This window comes from Neolamprologus brichardi, chromosome 7 (genome assembly GCF_056152115.1).
Source record: "Neolamprologus brichardi isolate AB-2024 chromosome 7, ASM5615211v1, whole genome shotgun sequence".
Lineage (NCBI taxonomy): Eukaryota > Metazoa > Chordata > Actinopteri > Cichliformes > Cichlidae > Neolamprologus > Neolamprologus brichardi.
In genome coordinates this window covers 43,612,490-43,635,683 of record NC_142110.1, presented here as the reverse complement: position 1 = coordinate 43,635,683, position 23,194 = coordinate 43,612,490, and the positions used below count along the sequence as shown (strand labels likewise).

At 38.9% G+C, this 23,194-nt stretch overlaps 1 protein-coding gene across 2 annotated transcripts in view; it reads right to left on the bottom strand.

Moving 5' to 3' along the window:
- Window positions 1-23,194, bottom strand: part of mmp17a (matrix metallopeptidase 17a) — a 93,721-nt gene that overhangs the window by 12,463 nt on the left and 58,064 nt on the right. For both annotated transcript variants that reach the window (XM_087843632.1, XM_087843633.1), the window contains 4 exons: window positions 12,864-13,150; window positions 2,369-2,545; window positions 1,745-1,847; window positions 466-548 (listed from right to left, as the gene is read on the bottom strand). In XM_087843632.1, the coding sequence (XP_087699758.1) occupies window positions 466-548; window positions 1,745-1,847; window positions 2,369-2,545; window positions 12,864-13,150 (650 nt within the window). The remainder of the gene's footprint in view (window positions 1-465; window positions 549-1,744; window positions 1,848-2,368; window positions 2,546-12,863; window positions 13,151-23,194) is intronic.

Below are 23,194 nucleotides of genomic sequence, written 5' to 3'. Positions count from 1 at the left end.
CCTGGAGGCGTGGCCGACCCCCGGACAAGGCTCGCCGCCATTGGAGGTGTGGGCGGCCTCCGCAACGGACTTTGCTCTGTTCCAAGGTCGGGAACCGGTGGGGAGTAGGTTCGGCCGGATGACACCCCGGCCTCAATCGGGCGATGGGGGTGTGTGGTGGGGCGTGGTCTGCGGTGGCGTGCAGGGAGGGCGGACGCACCTGCACGGCATCCGCAATCACGCCCGCCACGTTAAAACACGGGGACTCAGGTGTGTGTGGTGTGTGAGGTGTTGTAAATAAAATGTCCGAAAACGTTGATCCCTGGACCCGCCGTGCCTTATTCCTGCCACACCTGTATCTCATCCAATTCCAGCAGCTGTAGTATTAATAGTGATAATAAGCAATCATAATTACACACACACACTCACTCACTCACTCACTCACTCACTCACTCACTCTGACTTTCTCCTTTCAGATTTGAATACCTTTGAAAAAGAAGGCCTCCCCTCGTATTTGGGCCACAGCATCAAAGTGACTGGTGCATCTGTCTGGAGCATCCCGTGCCAGTCTGAGTGAAAAAATAGGAAGCAGAAAAAAGAAATGAAGACAAAAGATGGAAAAGGTTGTAGTATTTTCAAAAAGCAAAGAAGTTACTACAATTACAATCATATTCGCTACTATGCTGCATACCCACTAGACATAAAACATAAAGGAACCCAAAACGATCCAACCGAGTTGCAGCTGTTTGCATATAGAAAAATGTCACGATTGTACTCATCTAATGAGAAATGTTCTTAATGTGTGCACAAATGTGCATGTTATGTCCTTTAATTAAATGGGCTAAATATGAGGTGAAATGCTGTCATACTGAAACGGTGCGGTCTTTCAGGACATTTATCCCACAAGCTAATAAGTGATTTAAAGCACTGACGTGGTCAGCCTGTCAATTATCAAGGCAATAGCACTACAGACCTGCCACTGTGAGTGGGAGGGCGAGAGCTCTCCTGTTATCAACAAAGATCTCTATTCAGAGCTCTTTTAATGAAACTCTGCTGCCTAGTGGTCAGCATTTGTGACCCTTGGCAAGCATGATATAGCTTTTCCACGCATCATGATAACATGGAGTGGGTGAAAAGTGAGTGATGAGGACAGTGAAAGGCCAATACTACTGATGGAAAATGGGCTTCTATTCTGCCTTGGTTTTAAAAGGCTTTTAAATTGTGTGTATGCATGGAGGTCAAGAAGCAGCGGGTAGCAGGCGGATTTCAATATAGCATGAAACGTAAAATTTAGCTAAAAGGGCTAACAATTAAAACATTTATTCTTTATTATGGACTATAGCATTAGTTTAAATGGTTAAATAATGTGCAATTTATTATGCAATAAGAATAATATGCAATATAATGACCACATCTGGAACATGATATGTTGTGCTGTTGAACGCACTAAATTGGCAGGGCTGTGAGAAACAGCTTTTGGAGGTAGCAAGCGGCTGTTTTTACTTAGTTTTGCTTTTCTGGTTGAATCTATTGGGGACGTTTATTACACTTTCCACTCCAACATCTTTAGTGCAGTGAACAGAAAGACCCAAAGGGGCTTGTAAAAAGAATAAACCACAATTTTGCGTTTGTGTGTGTGTTTGAGAAGGCCAGAAAAGCAGAAAGAGAGAAGATGAAAGGTTGAAGTGTATCATTTATGTGTTAGGCTACCAGAATCATTAAATTATTTGCACTGTGTTGAAAGTACACCAGGTGTCCTACTTACAGGAGTGTGGATCTGTTTTCGGGGAGGTCCAGTAGAACAGGAGGTTCAGCTGTCTGGGAGGGGTTTCCTGGTCGATTTGTATGGGAAACTGAGTCTCTGACACCTGAGAGGGATACGTGTGATTTCATTTGAAGAGGAAAAACAAAACGTGGCAAAACATTACATTGTTTTATTCCTTCATGTAGGAAAAAAAAAAGATGACTTATATTGTCACATAAAAATCATCAATTTCCAGAAAGAATTGAACATTTTGCACATTTTTAAAAATTGCTTGCTCAGTTGTTCATCTTTTGTATGTGTTTCTTTTATTATATCCAAATATAGCAGTCTTGTCTTAGTGTCTGTCTATCTTTAATTTAGTTCAATTCATTCTCCTCCATTCTGTCCCGTCCTTTAACATTCTTTCCTGCACTTCATTCTCAGCTCATGATCATTAGTCTTCTCAGCTCACTGATACTCTGTATATCAGGGAATGGTGTGATAAGGTCATATGCCATAAAGAGGTCCAATTAACTCCAGCCACGTTTTCATTAATCAATAACAGTACTCTACACAACTTGTCAATCCCTTTCTGTTTCAGTCACACACACACACCGATATGCAGAGGGAATGGAAACCTCATACCGTAGAGCTGCCAGACTCTGACTTTGTCTTCATAGGGTAGATCATATTTCAGCGGGTCTCCCACGGGACCCTGGTAGTATGGTCTCATGATAGACTCTATGGCTGATGTGTGCACCAGGCCGATGGCATGACCGAACTCATGGACTGCGACTGCAAACAGATCCATCCCATGAGATTCTAAGGCAGACACAGAGGGGGACACTCATTAGCCTTACATGCATATCTGACTTTTTTGGTCTTATACCTGCTCAAAGTGGACAAGACTGTGTGAGACTATTAAAAACCTGCATTAGTAATGATGCACATTAGAGGTCGGTACAGGAATAAAACATAAAGACGCACTTCTGGAAACTATTCTTAATTTATTTAAGAGAGAACTGACTTCAATCAAAGAAGTAGCTGCACACAAGTATTACTGCTGCTCTTCACCACGGTAGAAAGATTAAGCCACAAGCATGACAAGAAAAGTTACCTAAGAAACACCTTCTCGTTCCTTTCTTTAAACATTTCAAAACTAACCTGCGCCCTTTTTAGGGCAGTAAGAGAAAACAGCGATGTTATCAATGTGAAACTGTGACATAGCATAAAACTACTATATTCTTCTCTGCAGTTTAACCATAGCTTGCCTGTAGCACCTCCAGTTTTGATTGAGATCACCTAGCTGCTTAAAGATTTTTGTAAAACCCGTATAGCCACTGTTTGCATGTTTATCCCTTTTATGAGTGAACTCTATAGGTTGCAAGTTAAGAGGCGTGACAGACAGCTCCTGTGGCTGTGAGTGCTGTTAGGAATGTGGTGCAGTGAGATAACTATGGTAATACTGCCTGAGCCCCTGGGCTGCCAATCAAATCCTAAGTGTGGAAAGACACCCAAAGAGGCTGCAGGCTATTAAAGCACATTTCCCTGGATGTTGAGCTAAGAGGAAAAGGCAACGCTTCCAAAAACTCCTTGTTTGGCTCTGCTAAGCAAGACAAAACCTGGTTTTTGAGATTTAGATTTGCAAAAATGTGATTGCGGGCGAGTCGAGCCAAGCTAGCTTAGAGTTCCTCGGTGACTAGGATCAAATCAGCATTCTGTTAACCTTATGTTGGCCTCGACTTGGGAACGTCTTAGCGCTGTGCTCTGTCAAAAGACAAAGGACAATTGGAGAAGTGCACTTGTGCTTGCTGCACCTGGGATTTCCAGAAGCCAAATGCCAACTCTAATCTACATGAGCACAAGGTGGAGAGAGGGAGTGCGGATAAATGAAAGGATCGAGGGAGAAAACAGGGATTCAGAACAAAGTAGGCACCGTGTCATTGCATTTACAACCCATCTGAGGTTGACAGACAAAAAAAATGCTCGTGCCTTCGGACAAAGAGAGATTTACGTGGATGAATAAGACTCATTGAGTTAGACTCCCATGCCTGAAAAAAAAAAAACAGACAAAAAAAGAAAAGAAAGTAAGCACAATAACATCACTGACAACAATTTGTGTAATTCCAGGTTATTATAACATATAATATTTTAAAACAAGTGCTACTACGTTAATGCACAGTAAATACAATGCAATAAGGTACAATACTCTCTTGGATATGACATGATGAGTCCAGAATGCTGCAAACATAGCCTGCAGCATTTGGTTAAAAGTTTAATAAGAATGGTGTAACATAAGGTAGACGGAAAGAAACAAGAACACAACTAGCCAAGGGCTATCCTTTTCATCTGGCGCCAATCCATGCGCTATTATGACCTTGCATTACCTTGTGCCAATTTGGAATCGGTTTATACAGTGCTTAACAAATTTATTAGATCACCACCCAGTGTAAGGTTTATGTCACAGCTGCTCTAATATGGTACTGCCAACTACCAAAATCTTTCTTTATGTTTCTGTAATGGCGAATCCACCGGTATGCACCAGCTCTTCAATCAAAAAAAATAATTATTGTTGCTATCTATGTTTTGTTTTTGTTTTTTTCAAATTTACTGTGAGAAAAAATAGTAAATAAAAAAAAAATAGTTTTGGTGGTTGAATTTTCAGTAATCCAGTACTTTTAGTTTTAAGCAAGTGTTTTTGAGGGTTTTTTTTTTAACAGGGTGGTCACTGTATATATTTTTGAATACAAATGTTTAAATTACACATTTGTGTTTAAACTAGGTTCATGTGGTAAATGAACGAAGGGTGATGATTCAGAAACTCCTGAGGCCTTTTTCTCTATCAATGATTTTTATAACTGATTTCTTAAACTAAACAAATGATGAACTACATGCTTTTTCAAACTTGTAACACTCAATCAGAAACAAAACGTCTCTCTGTAAAAGCAGTTTATTACAACCTGTAATTGCAACACCATAAAAACAGTCTGTTTAAGGAAACAGAAGGCAGTGCCCAGGGTTGCAAGAACTTGGGCTTTCTCACAAAAGACTATTGTTTGTTTCCTTATCCACACTCAAAATTACACCATTTAATCTAATAAGTCTATTAATATAATCATGACTATCAAGACAACTCTGGCGATTTCCTAACCTAACAAAACTCCTTGCAAATCACCAAACACAGCTTAAAAATAATTATAAAGTATTCACTGGCGTGGTGCTGAGGGACGGGCAATTAAAGATGGTTTAAGGTGAAGGACTTCCTAACATCAAGGCATTCCTATTGTAAATGTTGGAATCTATGCAGAAGTACTTGTGTATTGGATTGGAGTTTTTATACTTCATCCAAAGTCTTCTGGTAACATTCAACCCACATATTTTGCTTCTGCATCTTTCCCCGACGGACTTTCTATACATATATCTAGAACACTGGAAAGTATACTAAAGGCCTAATTTTCTGCAGTACTCCAGTGCAACCTCTCGTTGCTAAAACCCAAATAGAAAGCTGATCAAACTTGACATCAATAAATAAACTTTACTTTTTAGAACTCTGTGAAAAAGTGTCCAGAGAAGCAAACTCACATTTTTAAGTATTAATCAAAGCTTTGTGAACCCCGCTGAGCTTCCAAAGAAGGAAAACCAAACAGAAGCAAGATTCTTGTACTGTAATTTAAAAAGCATGCCCAACTTTTCATTTGGAAATCAAAATCTGTTCCGAGTGAGACGTGTGACAAAAATAAACATGTAATGGTGACACTGTTTTGAAATGACCCCAATTATATCTTTGGAATACTCCAATTTCGTGCTACTAGCCTCCAAAGATAATCAGTGTAATAATAATATCGCTCTCAATGTATCGGGTCAGGCTCTATTAATAAATGTAACTCTGCCTATCCCATAATCAGCATTTGGAGACAATACTTCTTCTGAGCTGCAAAGTGTATGCAAAGAGCTATTATATGATGTCACAATTAATTGAGAGAAATGGAGATCTGCATCAGCTCCTTTGTGAATATTTAGTGAGCTAAATTAGGCAAGCTGGCAGCTGCGCAAAAATGATCCTTTATATTAAGCAGGCCGAAGAGCTGCTATACAAAACTGTTTAATACATTTTCCGATTGTAACAAAATGCAGAAGCAGAAACATCTGGCTCACAGACATGAGTGACTAAACACAGAGTAGAAGAACTGGAACGACATGTACCTTAAATATTCTTTTAAGGTAGTAAAATAATGACAGATTTTGAAATGAATTTCATCCATCCATCTGTTTTCTTCTGCTTATCCAATTCAGGGTTGCATGTGGGCTGGAGCCTATTCCAGCTGTCTTAGTGCGAAATGATTGGTGGCAAAAAGGGATCACCCGCTACTCTTTGGACCAGGTTATAAACAGGTTATAGAGGTAATGCAAGTTAAGAGGGTTGCAGCGAAATTTCATATACGATGTAAATATACACTGAGAATTTTGAATTATATCTGGAAATATAAAAAGTAGGTAAACGCTCACAAAAAGTGATATGAGATTTAAAACTCAAATGGAGGTCAAGATTCTCAGAGGTGGTCTATTAAGAGCAAAATGTAGTGACTGGCCTTAGTAAATGAGCTGTGGCCGATTACCACAATGTCAGTTTTGCCAGGATTGAGATGGTGGAAAGTTAAACAAATCCACTTTGTAAAAAAACCCACATGCAAAAAAAAGAAGAAGAAGCCAAACAGTCATGAGAGAGAAGTAAAGCTTCTCACATAGCAGTGGAAAGAAAGTTAAGCAGATGGCCTGATATCACTTCAAATTAAAACTGAAAAGGTCCAGTGATTGACCTTTGAGGTATCCCACCTAGGAGAGAAATGAAGCAGATGAAGGTATCGAATCATTATCATGAATACTAAAATGTCTGTCAGTGAAATATGATAAAACTGAGTGAAGTAGCAGAAATGCCAGGTCCAGTTAAACTTTCTCTAGGCTTAGAATCGCGCGATCAGTGGTGTCAAAATCAGAAGTTAGAAATGTGCTAAAAGGGGGAGGGAAAGACTTAAATAATCATGTACGCACCCAGAGGAAACTGACTGATTAATTGATAAGCCAACGAATGCAGAGGAAATAACAGGAAGGAGACCTATTTAACAAAGAAGTATTTAACAAATCTTGTTGAAATTGTGTCCTTGGGGAAAGATGATGGGTGCACTTAAGTAATTATATCTTTGAGATCTCGTGGGAATTGGATTAAACTCAGACAACAGGACAAGGCAGGTAACTCATTTAGAGGGATGAGCTCCAAGGTGGGAATCTGCAATAAGATCTTGCCAACAGCAAAACTGAGAAAGTTGTCCCAGGCATCGTAAAGCATGACTAGCACAATGATTCAGGACCAGGTTAATAATACACTACAGTATATTCTGATGAAGAGAAAGGCTAAAGCCATGGTTAAGCAAAAAATACAAATTTATGCTTTTCTCTTGAGAAAAGGACGTTTTGTCAACTGTTCCTCGTGGTCCAGTATAAAAACAAATTCAATGCTCAAAATGTAAAACTCCAAGTGCATAAGATGCATAAGATTACAGAATATTTTTTAATGTTAATGGCTCACATTCCTACTGTTCCTTATCACCCGACTCTGTAGTCCTCTGTAGCTTATCTATGTTTTTATTTTACATTTTACCTACGATCTGTTTGAATGTAATGGATCAGACTGTGTTAGTCAGTCTAACTTTGCCCTTACAGAAAACATGGATTTAATTATTTTCTGGGCACTTAAACAACTTAGCAAAGAACTTATTTTAAATTGTATTTTTTAGACACATTGTTATTAGCAGACTGCTGCCAAAACAAAATATGTTCCCATTTCTTTAGCAGATTCCATGAAAAATGGTAAAGATTACATTAAACGCTATTTTGCAGACACAAAATAGTATTTTTGCATCAACAAGGGAATTCCCGAAGCGCTATTATCCAAAAACTTAGCATATCCTGGCATGGTGTGCTTTGGGTTCTTAAATATTTTGAGGAAATTGGACTAGTGGAGGACAAAAGAAAAACTGCAGGCCTAAAAACCAAAAACCTACAGCAGATGAACACTATCTCCAAGTCATGTCCTTAAGAAATCTTCCAAAGATCTGAGCATAAGAGAGACATCGGGCCCTTCAGTTTATCTTCAGAAAAGAAATGGTCAAAGGAAGGGTGGCTGCCAAGAAGCCATTATTAAGGAACCAGGGAGGGAGGGCCAAGGTGTGCCACATTACACAAAGAAATGGACTAAAAATGAGTGGCAACAGGTTTGGCAACAGATAAAAATTTTGACAAAAAGACTTTAGCACAGTCTTGTACGATGTCAACATTAACTTAATAATAACTAATTAATTAATGACTTTGACCCGTCCTATACGTGGCTCATTCGGGACATAACAAAGAAGGGAGATCCACACAGAAACAACTTTACCAGGGTGCAAACTGACAGAAATGCACCAGCCTTCTGGGAAGAGGGAGACCGGCATCTTGGAAAGAGACCACCTTGTACAGGCATCAAAACAGGTGAAGTCTCTTCTTTAATGGATAGCAGGAGGAGGTGTTAATGAGGACCTGAACAAGAGGAAACATCAAGGCTGTATAATCCATAACCAACACCCACCCCCCTTAAACAGGGTCTTTGGAACATGATACTCGTGAAAGTACGTCAGCCTTTACATTATCTCAATGTAATGTTACATTGGCTTACAGCTAATATAAAAGGCCGAAGGAACGACAACCAAGCTACCAGTTGCTGTTTCATATGCTGTTAATGGGTGATGATCTGTATAAACAGTTACTGGCAGTGATGATCTAACACACACTTCAATGCCGAAATAAGTGCCACTGTTTCCTTCTCGACCACTGAATAGTTAAGCTGCTGCTAGCTGAATCAGCGTGAAAAGAAGCAGACACACCAAGGCCGAGGCGTCACTCTCCTTAAATCAGCTTTATTTTACATCTGTTTTAACTTCTTGACAGTACCTACCCAGCACCGCACAGTAAACAGGCTCAAAGTTAACGACCACCTGTTGAACATAGTGGAACATTTAGCAGTTAATGAGACAGACATTTCCCCGAGGATGCAGGCAGAGAGAATATTGGGTTTATTGTTGCCAGCTGAGTATATGATAATGTTGCTGTTTTTTTGTCTGACAGAAGAGCAAACAGGCCAGCTGTTACCTAAAATGTTCATAGTGATATTTCATCAATATGTTTAACAGTTAATTTAGGTTTAAGAGAAAGTAAAAAAAAACCCCAAAGCATAACTCAGACTGAGAAGTCAAAGCGCCGGCGTATGCAGCACGTCACTTATTACCTATAAAATGGATTTTTATTGCTGTAAAATGAGCTGAGTGTCAGACTTTAGATTACTAAAGTTTTGCAGTTAATTTAAAATGCAACAGAAAGAGCAAGCACATTTGAAATTCAATAATTCCTAATCATCTTGGTCTAGAAGTGCTAAAGTGCTTCAAGGAATTTAAGTAGACAGTAAAAAAAAATAAAATAAAAGCAGCATTTACACAAACCTGAATTCTGAGCTAACTTCATTAAAACACTGTAAGCTGCAGCGAACGGGATTTTCATAAGACACTTTCCCCCCTTTATGGAGTACAGGCGAAGAAGAAAAGGCAGATGCCTGATTACCAAATGAAAGAGTCTGATGTGATTTTTTTTTATGTACATTTCACCCTTCATCACAGGCAGTGAAACACTAGCCTTGAAGGCTGGAACATCTAACAAGGTAAGATGATTCACTGCCAGCATCTTTTCTCTCTTGCTCACAGAAAGAATCTGTGTTTTTAACACTAGTGCGGTCTTCCATCAGGCCGTCACCACCGCTGAGCAATTCGTAGCTGGAAGCACGAGTCTTTGCACAGAGAATTTTATTTGCTTAAATTATCTCTTCTAAGTCAGCGTTTGTCTGTGTAAGACAATTGTGTGGCTTGAAGAGATCAATAGAGGTCATGAAGACAAGAGCGCTCCTCTGATCCCTCTTTTCTTTAGCAACCTGCTCCCATTAATCACGACCACATTGACCCAGATGATGCTCTGAACTCCTAGAGCATCACGTCATCATGCCGTGACACTGATGCAGGCTGTTGGGAGATGTAATTGAAGCAAATTGAGTTGCGGTAACATATGTTTCCTAGTTTTAGGGCAAAAGCAAACAGAGAAATTGAACAATCACCCTGCCTGCAGACTTGGACTATGTGTTTTCATCGATTGGGTTTTTGTCTAAATTAAGTAGTCAATATACTTTTATTTGACAAGAAAATTGCATAATATAACAATCACAATGGATTGTTTCAAGGAGCTATCGCACCAATACCACATCTTTAGGTGTTTCTTTTTTCAAAAGAAAGGTTTAGTATTTTGGGAAATACGATTCTGTGAGCATTATCATCTCATCTAAGGCAAGAAAGCAAATAATACTCGCAAAATGTCAGACATTAGAGTTTAAAAATAAACCACATTCAAAATTCATATAAGTGTTATTGACTGCGCATGCATAAATTGGATTTAGATTATTATTTTTTTAGCCATTTTTAGTTCAGTTTTAGCTATGCTTCTTATTTTGCAAGCACATCCTGCAGTTGACTAATAAATATAAATAGTTTACAAAAACTAAGTAGAAGGTATTGCCTTTCCTTATGAAATGGAGTGGAATAGAAACCCCTCAGTAGAAGTTAAAGACTATAAAAATGCACTTCCACGCAAAAGAGCATGCCCATAACCCTAGAAATCTCATCTCTGTTTCATTGTGTCGCAATTACTCTTTCATCGATTGTCATTGGTGCAGCTGTTAGCTGACATCACAAATTATAGTGGTGCTTTGTGGTCTGGTGGAGACATTTATTTCAGCTTCTGATCGGCACAAATCAAAAGGAAACATTTTGCTGTCGGCTTAAATACTTTAATCACCCTAAATATGGTGCTATTTCCCTCTGGTCTTTTAAATTTAAAGACTCAATTCTTGTAAAAAAAAAAAAAAGCCCCATGGCATAGTAAAATTAGATCAATAAATGTCAACAGTGAACAATAAACTGCTTGTGCTAATTGCTGAAAAAAAAACCAACTGATTTCCTCGGTTTGGGTAGGACATTGGAGTGGATTCTTTGTTTGTGGCGGTTGGAAGAGATGAAAGAAGGTCTTTTATGCTTCCTAACAAGCTTGTGAAAACAGTCAATGCTGCTGTAGTCACCACACTGAAGCCACAGCATGTTATATTCTTAGTTCGAACAGATAAAATATTGATAATACAATCTGGAACATGAATAAAAGGTAGGAGGCACAGCTTGGTTCCAAAGTACAATCAGCAATCTTGTTTTGAATACAAAAACCTTGGTGAGTATGGAAGTTCAAAACTGTTCTCAAGCACTTTTCATTTTGTTAAAGTTTTGTTGACGCAGACCGTTTCAGGCTCTTTATTTCATAGTACTCTGGAAGTGTCTCACAGAAACAGATCATCCTTCAGTTTTTTATGTTCTTTTCATTCAGGCACACTCTTTAAGTAATACAACTCACCAGCCACGTTGTTGGCTTCAAGTGCTCATCAGCTTTTTATTGCAAATATCTAATCAGCCAGTCACATGGTCGAAACTCAGTGCATTTAGTCGTGTAGACATGGTCAAAAGGTTTAAATTAAGTTTCAGAATAGGGTTGAAAGGTGATATAAGAGATTTTGAACGTAGCACGGCTGTGCTTGTAGGGTTTACAGAGAATGGTTTGAAAAAGGAGAAAATATCCAGTGAGCAGCGTTCCTATGGGTGAAAATGCCTTGTTTGATGCCAGTTGTCAGAGTAGAGTGGTCAGTCTGCTTCGTGCTGTTGGGAAAGCAACAGAAACTAAAATAACTACTCCGTATGACCAAGGTATGCAGAAGAGCATCATGCTAAACACTGAAGCAGGTTGGGTACAGCAGCAGAAGGCCACACTGGGTGGAACAGCTTGCACGGGCTCACCAAAATGGGACAACAGAAGATTGGATAAATGTTGCCTGGTCCGACGAGTCTCAAAATCTGCTGTTATCTCTGGATGGTAGGTTCAGAATTTGGCTTAAACAACACAAAGGCTGATCATGCCTATCCCATATCTCTGAAACTGGTCATGCAACATGTAGCGCCTGTATAAAAAAGGCCAAAGCAGACTGTGCTTCCTCAGGAGGCTGAGGTCTTTCAACATCTGCAGGAAGCTCCTGAGGATGTTTTAGCAGTCGGTGGTTGCTGGAGTACTGTTCTATGCTGTGGTGTGCTGGGGGAGCAGCACAGCAAAGAAGGACTCATCCAGGCTGGAAAAACTAATCAGGAAGGCTGGCTCTGTGGTCGGCATGAAGCTGGACACTCTGGTGACAGCGGCAGAGAAAAGTACACTAAAGAAACTGCTGGACATTATGGACAATGCTGGGAATCCTCTGCACACGGTTGTGAATAATCAGAGGAGCCTATTCAGCAACAGGTTGGTTCTCCCAAAGTCAAGAACCAACAGACTTAAAAACTCCTTTGTCCCACACGCCATCAAGCTGTTTAACTCCTTGTTGGAGGAGAGAGGGAGGGGAAACAGGGGGACAAAGGAGGGCGGGAACAACTGAGCTTTAGTGCTTTTTTTCACTGTGCAATATTCCTAATATTCTTTCTTATATTCGACTGTGCAATAATCACTGTGCAATAGACTCACTCAAATGTGCAATCCACTGGTATTCCTATTTATCCCTATTATATATTCTTTATTTATATTATGTGTATATTTATGCTTATATCCTTACTCTCATTCCCCTTTATTGTATCTGTAACATGCAACTTCTGTCGGTGCTGTGCTACTGGAAACAGAATTTCCTGGAGGAACCCACCCGAGGGATTAATAAAGTTTCATCTAATCTAACCTAATCTAATTAAGACTGCAGTGTGCCCATCTTCTGATGGCTGCTTCCAGCAGGATAAGCCACCATGTCACAAAGCTCAAATCATCTCAAACTGAATTCTTGAGCATGATACTGAGTTCACTGTAATTAAATGGCCCCCATAGTCACCAGATCTCAATCCAAAAGAACACCTTGGGATGTGATGGAAAGAGCCAACAAACGCAGCCAACAAATCTGCAGCATCTGTGAAAGATGTAGCTAATAAAGTGTGTTCCTTACCTGGGGACCTGAAGGTCCAGGCCTCGTCATCATCAAAGTGTGTATCCCCAGCAGTAAATCTCTCCCCAGGGAAAAAGGCATGTGCCACTGTGCCACCTGGCCCATCAAAGGGGTATCCATCGTTGTGGTCAGCCTTAGTGAAGTCGATTTGAATATCTGCATCACTGCCAGCTACCTCATGAAAGTTAAGGGGCGCAATATCGCTCCAGACCTTCAAGGCGTAGTACATAAGGGCTCGAACAGTGTCCCTGCCCAGTAAAGCCGAATCCTTAGGAAAGGTCCTGACTCTGTGAGAGAAAACAGAGATCACATATATGCTGAGTAAGAATGTGAAATAGATGGATCGATCTATCCACAGTATAGATCGAGTTCTTCATTTCAAACGCCACCAAACTTTTCAAGACTTTTTTTTAGATTTCTTTTCTTCTTCTTTCTTTCTTTCTTTTTTTTTTTTACAGATCATGAAGACGTTTTACAGAAATATCATTTATATCTGTCAAATACTGAAAAGTAATATAGTTTTTATGAACTCTGCTAATCAGACTAATCAAAATCTCCTTTTTGATCTTTCATGATTTACAGCAACATTTCATTACTTTTTCACTGTGGAGTCGCTGCTCTTTATAGTACTGTATAAGAAGTGCTGCATTACAAATACTCAGTTTCTCTGCCAAGATAGGCGACTCTTTTCATCCCACTTCTGGTACAGCTTTAATGTTATTGATTAGAACATTTTTCTGGGAAAATGAACTCTCTTCTTTGAAAGAAGAACATTTTATTCTAGTTTTTATGAAAGTATAGTACACTAAATCTAACTCGTGTGAGTGCTAAATGAAGCACTCTGCACTCTTTTTTTCCATCTTAAATTTAAGTTAATCCATATTTCATTTATTTATATACTTCAAAGGATATCGTACATCAATTTACATCAATAATGTGAATGTATCAAATTCTGATGAAAGGATTTGGTCCTTGGCCTTTACTGCTTCACAGAATAACAGCAGTGAAATCTCACTACATTTATTCCAGTATAGTGTTTTTTTAGCTATATTTTGGCTGCTTTCTCAGCTGATATCAACAAACATAAAGAAGCATCATGTATTAACGTAACAGTTTTTTTTCTTTTTTTTATTACAAGGAGAAGAAAAGATATGAGATGCTTCAACATTTTGAAAGAATAAACGGCCTCATGTGTGGGGTCTATATACAGGTAAGGTATAAAGTTTCATGTTACGGTTGTGCTTAACAATTCTAAGAATGGAAAAAAAGATAAATGAACAACAAAGTTGCTGCAGTGATTTTCAAACTTGTTTTTTTTAATGCCAGCCTTCCTCTTTTTTTTCATTGTACTTTTGTTTTTCTGAGCTTTTTGCTAATATTCCCAGCAAAACAAAGTCATTCCTGAGGCTCCATTAATATCTCTGGCAGTGCTTTTCCATTGGGTTAAACATTATTAACTCAAACATTAATGAGAATTTAGGGGCAAGTGCTTTTGCACTGGTTTAAATTAGCATATTTCTAACATAAAGTAGGCTAAATTATCCCCATCTATATTTCTCTATAGCAAGCAAACTGCAATATCAAATTGCTGCTTGCAGAGTATTCAGAGCTTAACATGAATGCTGGATGGATGTACCATTTCTACACACTATGGTGTGAAAGGTCTGTAGCTATCTTTACTCTTAGGAAAACAACTATGCCCTGTGACCCAGCAAGTACACTTTCAAAATGAATCAATATAGGAAACATATCCAACAAAGTTTGAAACTGTGACCTCATGAGAGCTTATTTTCACCCATCTTTAAAGCCTTTGGTCTCCTCAGGACCTGCTAAGTGTTTTCTGATAACTTGAATCACAAAACCTTTCAAGTCCTTTCATCCCCACATGAGCTGGAGAAGCAGCTGTTCAGACAATTCAGATCATAGCTCACGGTCACTGGACCTTTACAGTCAGGCAACCTCCTGAACACCTGCCAGAGGAGATCACAGCAATCACAGCAGCAAGGTCTCTCTAATCCTTTAAAACACTTCTCAAGACACATGTGCAGGTTCTGTTTCAGTTTTGTTTTCATTTATCACCGCTTACCTTTTATCCAGTCTTTATTGGGACTGGTATTTTTTGTTTTGTACAATGATGGACAAGACAGTTTTAGTTCAATAAAACTTTATTTTGTAGCCGGCAACTCTACTGTTGAGTTTACACTCTGCTCTGATAGTGTTGTGTTTGGCCAAGGCTGTTTTCAGCAGCTGTTTTCAGCAAAGAAAGCTCTAAAAACCCACTACATAAACAGTAGCACTGAGATATTACAAACAGAGACTTCTTCTCAATAGCTGGTGGAGGACAAAACAGAGCTAAAAGTTGAGTATGTGGCTAGGAAGTGTAATAAACATGCCTCCTAATTAAGCACAATTTCAACCAAAAAATGGTAGCTGTATAAGTAACAAATTATTTCCTCATGAGGTTCTCAATCTTACAGTCATGACAGCTGCAATATACACAGTACAAATTCACTACAGTCCTCTATAATTAGTTCTTTAACTTCTGGGAGCAGCGTGAAAAATAGCAGACATGCTGGTTAAGAGATGCACATGGAGACTAATCTGAAGGGGACAGCTGGATCGGCTGGCTGGATGGATGGGAACGACCTGGCCAATCAGATAGCAGAAATTGCTCTTTGGCCTGTTGCCATAACTCTCTGCTAATTGTGACTGATTGACAGTTTCAATAATAAACCCAGTTTAATTGTATTCAAGTTTTTTATTGTACTATTGTGGATTAGTAGCACCATTTCTAACCCACAATACAGTCTAACATCATCAAGTTCAAAACTGATAGAAAATGAACTAAAAGATGAATAAATGAAAGCATTTGTGCTGTTACGCATGTTAATTTAGATGTATTTAAATTTTGGCGTAAACAAATCAAAGGTTTCGACTTTTTCCCCATGTTGCATCACATGCTGTGATTGGGTCATCAATGACGAAGATTCGTGGTTTAAGCATGCTTTTTTGTTGGTCCCACGTATGCATAGCGTAAAACGCTGGTTTACGGACCTCCGTCTACATGTTGTAGCGATTCACAGTGACCAGCCGCGGAGAAGAAAGAAGTTATAAAACAGCTGAAATGAATACGAGTGATAAAAAACAATGAAAAGTGCCCAATGCAGGCAAGTCTGCGCTTCTCAAGCTGTTTAAAAAAAACGTATGTCTATTCGCTCTTTCCCTTTTCGCAGTGAACTCCATAGTTCTTTCCACCTTTCAACATCAGTATTTGACCTTGGTCCTTGGAGAACTGCACACAAGCACGTTTGCGTAGGCTGCATACAGTACCCATCCACAAAGCATCTGCGTAGGCAAATACCTACACAAGTGGACACAACTGCAGTACCATAAAATAGGCTTTAAGTCTCAGAGGGTTAATAGCACTGAATCTCTTTAATGATTTTTTTATACCCTTGTATAAACTAGACGGTCACTCTGAAAGTGCATCCTCATCCTCAGTCAACACCAATGTCTTGTCATTTTAAAAAAAGTGATCCTGATTCCTTTTCTCCCTGTTTCACATTCCCACCACGTTTCATGATATCCGGTTTTGTAGTGTTTTTGTGTGATCCTGCTACTACGCGCACAAAACATATGAAAACATATATTCACCTTGGTTTGTAACTTGGCAGGGGAAAAATATCCAGTCGAGTAATAATGAATATGGAGCATGTTTATCCCTTAAGTCTAAAACAGAAACTATCACCTATAACATCACACCTCTCTGATGAAATCCCTTCGAGGATTTGACAGCTAACATTAATAGTTTCAGCCCATATCAAGAGATATTTACTCCTGATCCTCACTGCAGCGAACACTTGAGCTGCCTGTTCTGCTGTTATCACAATGCCTTTAACACATCCAGTGATGCGAATGGGTTCATTAGTGCAGCTAGTTAATGCATTAATTAGCAAATATGTCTATATCAACATGTTGTCGCAAAACACATGGTCGGCATTAACAATGTTTAAAGCAATAAGGAAATAGCAGCTTGAGAATGGGATTTTTCTTATTAATATGCAAATGTATGCAGCAAAGTCACCTCAAAATCTAATCGGATCATCTATTCTGTGGGGAAACTTGCAGTGTACAGTAGTGCAGAATTTTTCTTGCCTTGATTTATTTGGGAAAATGTGGCTGTGCAGTCCATTTGTTCATGCTGCCTGAGCATCTGAGCCTCACTGCTAACCACAGTTAGCCAAGGTCACTGCAAATGGCTCAGCCTCCACAGACAATTCACCTGCTTATTAGACCTAATTCAAACAGACGAGGGTGGGTGATTGTGTATGCCCGCGCGTTTGGGTGGATGTTTGTGAGAATGAAAGATTGGGAAGCGCGATGGTGTGTAAGTGTCCAAATATCCAAATGTGTGCGTAGCATCGAGCTGTAAGTGAGCGAGTGAGTGTGTATGGGTCTGTGTATATGTGCTAATTGCAGGTAAGTCCACCAAGGTCAGAGCGTTCCTGCCCAGCATCTCAAATGAACTGAGGAGTCTCTGGGTGATGCTTGTGTTTACATACAGTATGGTGCAAAGGGGCATAACAATGAGGCGGTTGTCATTTCTCTGTAGTGCTTCCCTTAAATATCTTTACAGATTATGGCACGGATCTGACAGCATCCCAAACATGCACCTTGATTTTAACAGCCTTATCGATTATATTTCAGTAAAGCAAATAACTTCACTCTGACGTGATGTTTATTAAACACCTTGGCATCAATAAATCCACGTCAGTGTAGGGGCTTTATGATACAGTTACAACACACCCAAGCTTAACTTTACTTTTTGGAAAATTTACCTCAAACAGCCAATGGAGATTCACAGATTTTCCACCCAGGTAAAGTCATATCGGGTTAATGTATCACTTTCATTTAAATCAGAAGTGATTGGGTAGTTTGCTCAGTAGCTGTGTAAACTGACTGAGTATGTTTAGATTTTTCCTTTTACAGTAGTATGCAAAAGTCTTGAGCCACCCCTCATTTTTTTATATTTTGCTAGGGAAATGGGAAATATATGCAATGGTTTATTGACACATTTGCAGTATAGATCTTGTAATTTTTTTTTAAGTAGTCTTCAGGAATGCTTCTCCAGGCCTTCTTTGTTCTCTGCCAGGATGATCCTACACTGCTTCAGTTATTGTGTTGTGGGGAGCTGGGGAGGCCAGTCTTTGACTGATAGAGCTCCATGATGTGTTTTTTATCCAGGTATGCTTTTCCTGCAATGACAGTGTGTTTGGGATCAATACCAATCAGATGCTTTCCAAATGGTACTGGATGGTGAGTCAAAATCAGATGATACTTTTCTGTGTTCATAATTCCATCAATTTTGACAAAATCCCCAACACCACAGGTTGAAATACAACCCTAAACACTGACAGCGCATCAATCTTTTTATTTTATTTTTATTTTTATTTTTTTTACAAATATCTGCAGACCTTGCTCCTGACCTCCTCTGTACATACTGACAATGATGAAAAACAAAACAAAACTGGGATTTCTCTGTTGCCACTGATTTTCAGTCCAAGTCCTCTGTAATTTAGCATACCCAAGTGTTTTCTCCATGTGCCCTTTCTTAAGAATGGCTTCTTGAGAGACACCAATCTGCTGTTGATGGATGAAATGATACACCAGATGCATCTCTCATCCTGTGTCAGGTCTTTGCTGGATTTTGTCCTGTTTCTTAAGGATATGACTTTCAGCTACTGTTCATCTGCTACGAATTCTTTTGTCCTCCAGTTGTCTCAATATTTTTTACAGACACACTGCACACCGTGCTAAAATATGCAATGTTTTAGATTAACATATCTTAGGGAATCACCTTGCTGGTGTGTTTTTGAAACTGATAGTGACAGTACCGTAGACAAAGGTTAAGAGCCTGGGCACTATAGGGACCTTAGAAATGTGTAATTTATACACTTTTAAAAGTATTTAATATATCTTCATACAAATTAAACACACACGTATGTCTCCAACACCAGATAAGCTGGGATAAAAACTCTTCATTCGCCCTGCTTTTTTTTCTTTTTTTAATTGCAGGGAGGATATTAAATTATAGAATCACACTTTGAGTCTGGCTGTTATTTGTAGCTGTGGGGTCTACAGACTTTTTGTTTTGGCATCATCTCCACATGGCCCCAAACACCACCTGAAAGCTATGCCAACACTCATTACTAATTCTGCCGCAGCTGCTCATTAAACCACACTTCAATTCTCACATCCACCTGTAAAGAGATCAGTCTCCCTTAGGGAGGACTTATTATCATCACTTTCCAATCCCTGCAGTGCTAAGATTAATGGCACCATCTGAGAAAAGAAAAGGTCGTAGCCTGGGTGCAATATATAGTGTTATCTATATTCACATATAACCACGATCCATTCCGCCCGAGTTGTTCAATGTGTAATGTGTTCAAAGCATCAGGTTGGGATTTTAAGGGCAGTAATGGAATCATACGTATCACTGAAGGATTTTTCAGGTCAGCTTTGAAAAAACAAGCTTGTGGATGATCAAGATAACGGCCGTGTGATCGTGCCGTAAATGTCTGTTTTCTTGAAATCGTCAGACCGTGACTCACGAGCAGTTACAGAGTGATAAGCGCATGAGCCAGCAGTTTGTAAAAACAAAACAACAAAAAAAAGTGCAGATGTAAGAGTTTTTGGCAGCAGCGTATAACAGTAGTCATCAGAGGCTCAGCGGCTGAAGGGCTGTTTAGCAGCAACAGAGCTCCTGAGTGTGCATCGTCGACTCACAAATAAATACCTGAGAACGGAGTGTACTGTCAGACGTTTTCACATCAATCAAACAGAACAGGTTTATAAAGAACTGCTAACATCAAAGTGCACACTGAGCAGGCAGTGCTGGACAGACTGTGGATCTTTTGCTGCGGAGCTTAAGTGGCGGGCAGAGGATAGAGTAGAAGGGAAAACAAAGAGAGGGGAACGAATGATGGAGAAACGAGTGTAAGCAAGCGAAGAAATCATATATGCAGGTAGCCAAGCTTATCTTCAGGCATTCAGTCATTAGATTTATAGATGTGATCATGTTTAAATCATAAAAGCACACAGAATATTACTGCTTAAAAAACAGTTTTTCAAACACCAATCCAACACTCAAGTATTTTCACTCGAGATTTATTTCCGCATCTAAAAAGAACATTTTCAATTTACCAAGTCGTAAGAAAAGGAAAGTCATTAAATATATATATATGTAAAGCTCAGTTTGCAACACTTTATAGTATGGCCCGCACTAAGGGTGTAATTTCCCTGTAATTAAAAGTAATTTCAATGGATTTGATATGAAATTATAATAATAATTATTTTCATCTACAAATATGTAAATTTGGTAGCTATAATAACAGGAAACAAATAAAAAAGACACACTTTAAGTAATTTTAAGTAGCACATAACTTTGTAACTATGTATTTTACAGGCAATAAAAAATAATTAAATTGTAAGTAAATTTAAGTAGTTTTTTAAGTACTGTGCAGTTTCTTGGTAATATTGGGGAAAAACAAACAATATTTCCCCGTCTTAAGTACACTGCATTTTTCCGGGTCTGGGTTGTATTATGGATTGGATTAATCAGAAGTTTTTATAGCTATTATCCTATAACTATTATCATTTATATCTAAGCCCAAAAGGATAGCATATTTACCATGTGATTTATGAAAACACTGATTTTCTGCAAAATCATTATGAAATTGTACAAATTGTTTCCTGTGAAATAAACTTAGTTGTTAGCCCCTTACTCTAGCATACCTACCTGTAAGTATTTGCAAGTAAATTTAATTTCATTGTAATTTCGAAGACAATTTAATTACACCATGAGTGTAATTCCCCTGTAGTGTTACACTTTTCCCCTGTAAATCAGTAACAAGACTGTTAAGTTCTGCATTAGTGGTAAATGCATTTAGTTGGGCTAATTTAAACCTGCCTAGTAAAACACAAGCAGCTCAAAAGTAGTTTAAGGAGGAAAAACAGCAAATAACTGACAGGTCTTTGCTTGAAGTCAAGCTTGGAGTTTAATATTTTAGTTTTGTGCGTTATTATATTCCTTGTATGCTCTGTTCTATATATTGTTCTTCATATTCTACGCTTATTTTCTATTTTCTTTGGTTTTCTCGATATTATCCCTGGGTTGAGTTTCCTTTTGTAGTTTTAATTATTGTTTTTTCCCTGAGGGTTTTTTCCCGCCCTTCCTTGTCAAGTTTGCGTTCCTGTGTCCCCTGTTTAGTTACTTCCTGCTTCAGTCTTTTACCGGATAATCTTCTGTGCATTGTGTTTGGATTTTCTTCTCCTTGTCTCATTCATTGACTCTCTTCACCTGTGTCTTCTTTTCGTAATTGCCTCATGCTAATTAACTAATTAACTAACTAATTACCTAATTATCCCTGCTATTAGTATTTGATTTGGGTTACTGCTGCTTGTTGGATCGTCCCAATTTCACTTAAACAAAGGGTTAATTTGGCTTCAGGTCTGCACCCTGGGTCCAAATCATTCATCAACCATGACAGATATATTATACATACATTAACATCTTTAATTGGCTCCATGTGTATTGCAGTGAGATGAACTTCTCATAATTTAAGATAATGGATATAATGACAAGAAAATGGAAAAGTTACTCATTGCAGAGTAATGTGATCACCCTCCTGGATGCCATGTAAATAAAATGGTTGAGAGGATTTGAGATGTTTTCCCAGTTTCAAGCTTTACATCTCATCTAGCAAACGGAAAACTTCATTCTTTGAAAAATGCCTGCGAAATAGCATTTCTTCAAAGTCTTTAGCGAATCTAAGTCATAAATATGTAATGAGGAAGGAAATTAGTTTTGCCATTACAAACTCCATTATGCAATATTGTCCCAGAGTAATACTGGACTGAGAAAAAAGGAAGTTCAATTACAATATATTGCCTTTTTCTATTGAGATTCTGCTTTAACAGTGTTTTAGAGTTTTTAATTGTTTAAGATCCCATCGAGGAACAAGTGACTGGGACAGTGACTCTTTGCTTCATTTATTGGCAATGAACCTAAATGTTCTCGAGTCAACAAAACGGTGACCTTGGTGCTAAACAGAGATGGCAAAAAATATCCGACTGTTTGAATTTGTGATTTTCCAAGTCGGATAATTATAAGCAGCATAATATCACGGCAAAAAAGAAAAAGTTGGCACACAAATCAATACAGAAGCAAGCAGTAATCCATGCATTTTTTAACATTAAGCTAAATACCTGGATGAAAAATGCTTTTGGTAACTCAAATGCCTGAGGCAGTTGTTCTATATAGAATATTATATCAATTTACTGTGTAGCTTTATTGATAAACCATGCAATATGGAAGCCTCTTTAGATGTGAATGAATCTGAAATCAACAAATAATCCACAGGCATTTATAATAAAACCTGAATAATTGCCCCATCTGTTTCTCGGCAGAAGCCAGAGGCTGTTTCTTTTCTTTTTTCTTTTCCTCTTCTTTTTAAAAGACACCAAGTCTGTACATCTCAATTTTCAGTACATCTTGGCTGCGTTATGGTGCTAAACAAATGTGAGAGCTGCGAGTAGAAAGGTGGCTTCACTGGACTGAAAAAGAAGCTGCCTTATTTCACAGAGCCAACTAGGGCCAGGCTGGAGGCAGCATAAAGCAGGTGATTGACAGCAGAAGGTTTGCAGCAGCAGGATGGAGAGAAGCAGAGTAAAAAGAGAGACTGAGTGATATAAAAAAAGCAAAAATGTTCCAGTCATAAAACAGCAGGACCTCACAGCTATGTGCATGCCGGTCCCCTGAAGCAGATGTTGACTCCATGGTTTCAATGTGGTGTGCTGCTGGATTGCGGCCAACTGCTTTTTCCAGGTCATCTGAGACCTTATGCGGACCACCCCCACCCCACTTGTCCCCCTAAACCACCCACCCATGTGCAGTTACATCCTCACCCACCCCACCCCTGAAAAAAAGGCTGTATCTCTGACCGAAAGCCCCAAGTGAACTGAGGATTATTTCAACAAGGAGATGCCACAGGGACAAAGTCACCAGGTAATTTGTTATCAAAAAGCTGTAACCTTTCTGCCTCCGGTGACAAGTGATTCATCCACCTGAACTCATCCGTCTTGCAGTCTGAGCAGCTGCTTTTGCTGCCACAAACCTGCTGAAGAAGCTTACTTTCCTCAGCTGATTCTGGCTGGATAAATCTGACTTGTAATCCCTGGGAATAAAGTCTGGATGATTTTCCAACATCAACTTGAGGTAGTAATCTGTTATTAATGTAGCAAAGTGGAAAGTTCCTGGCACAATTTTCTTC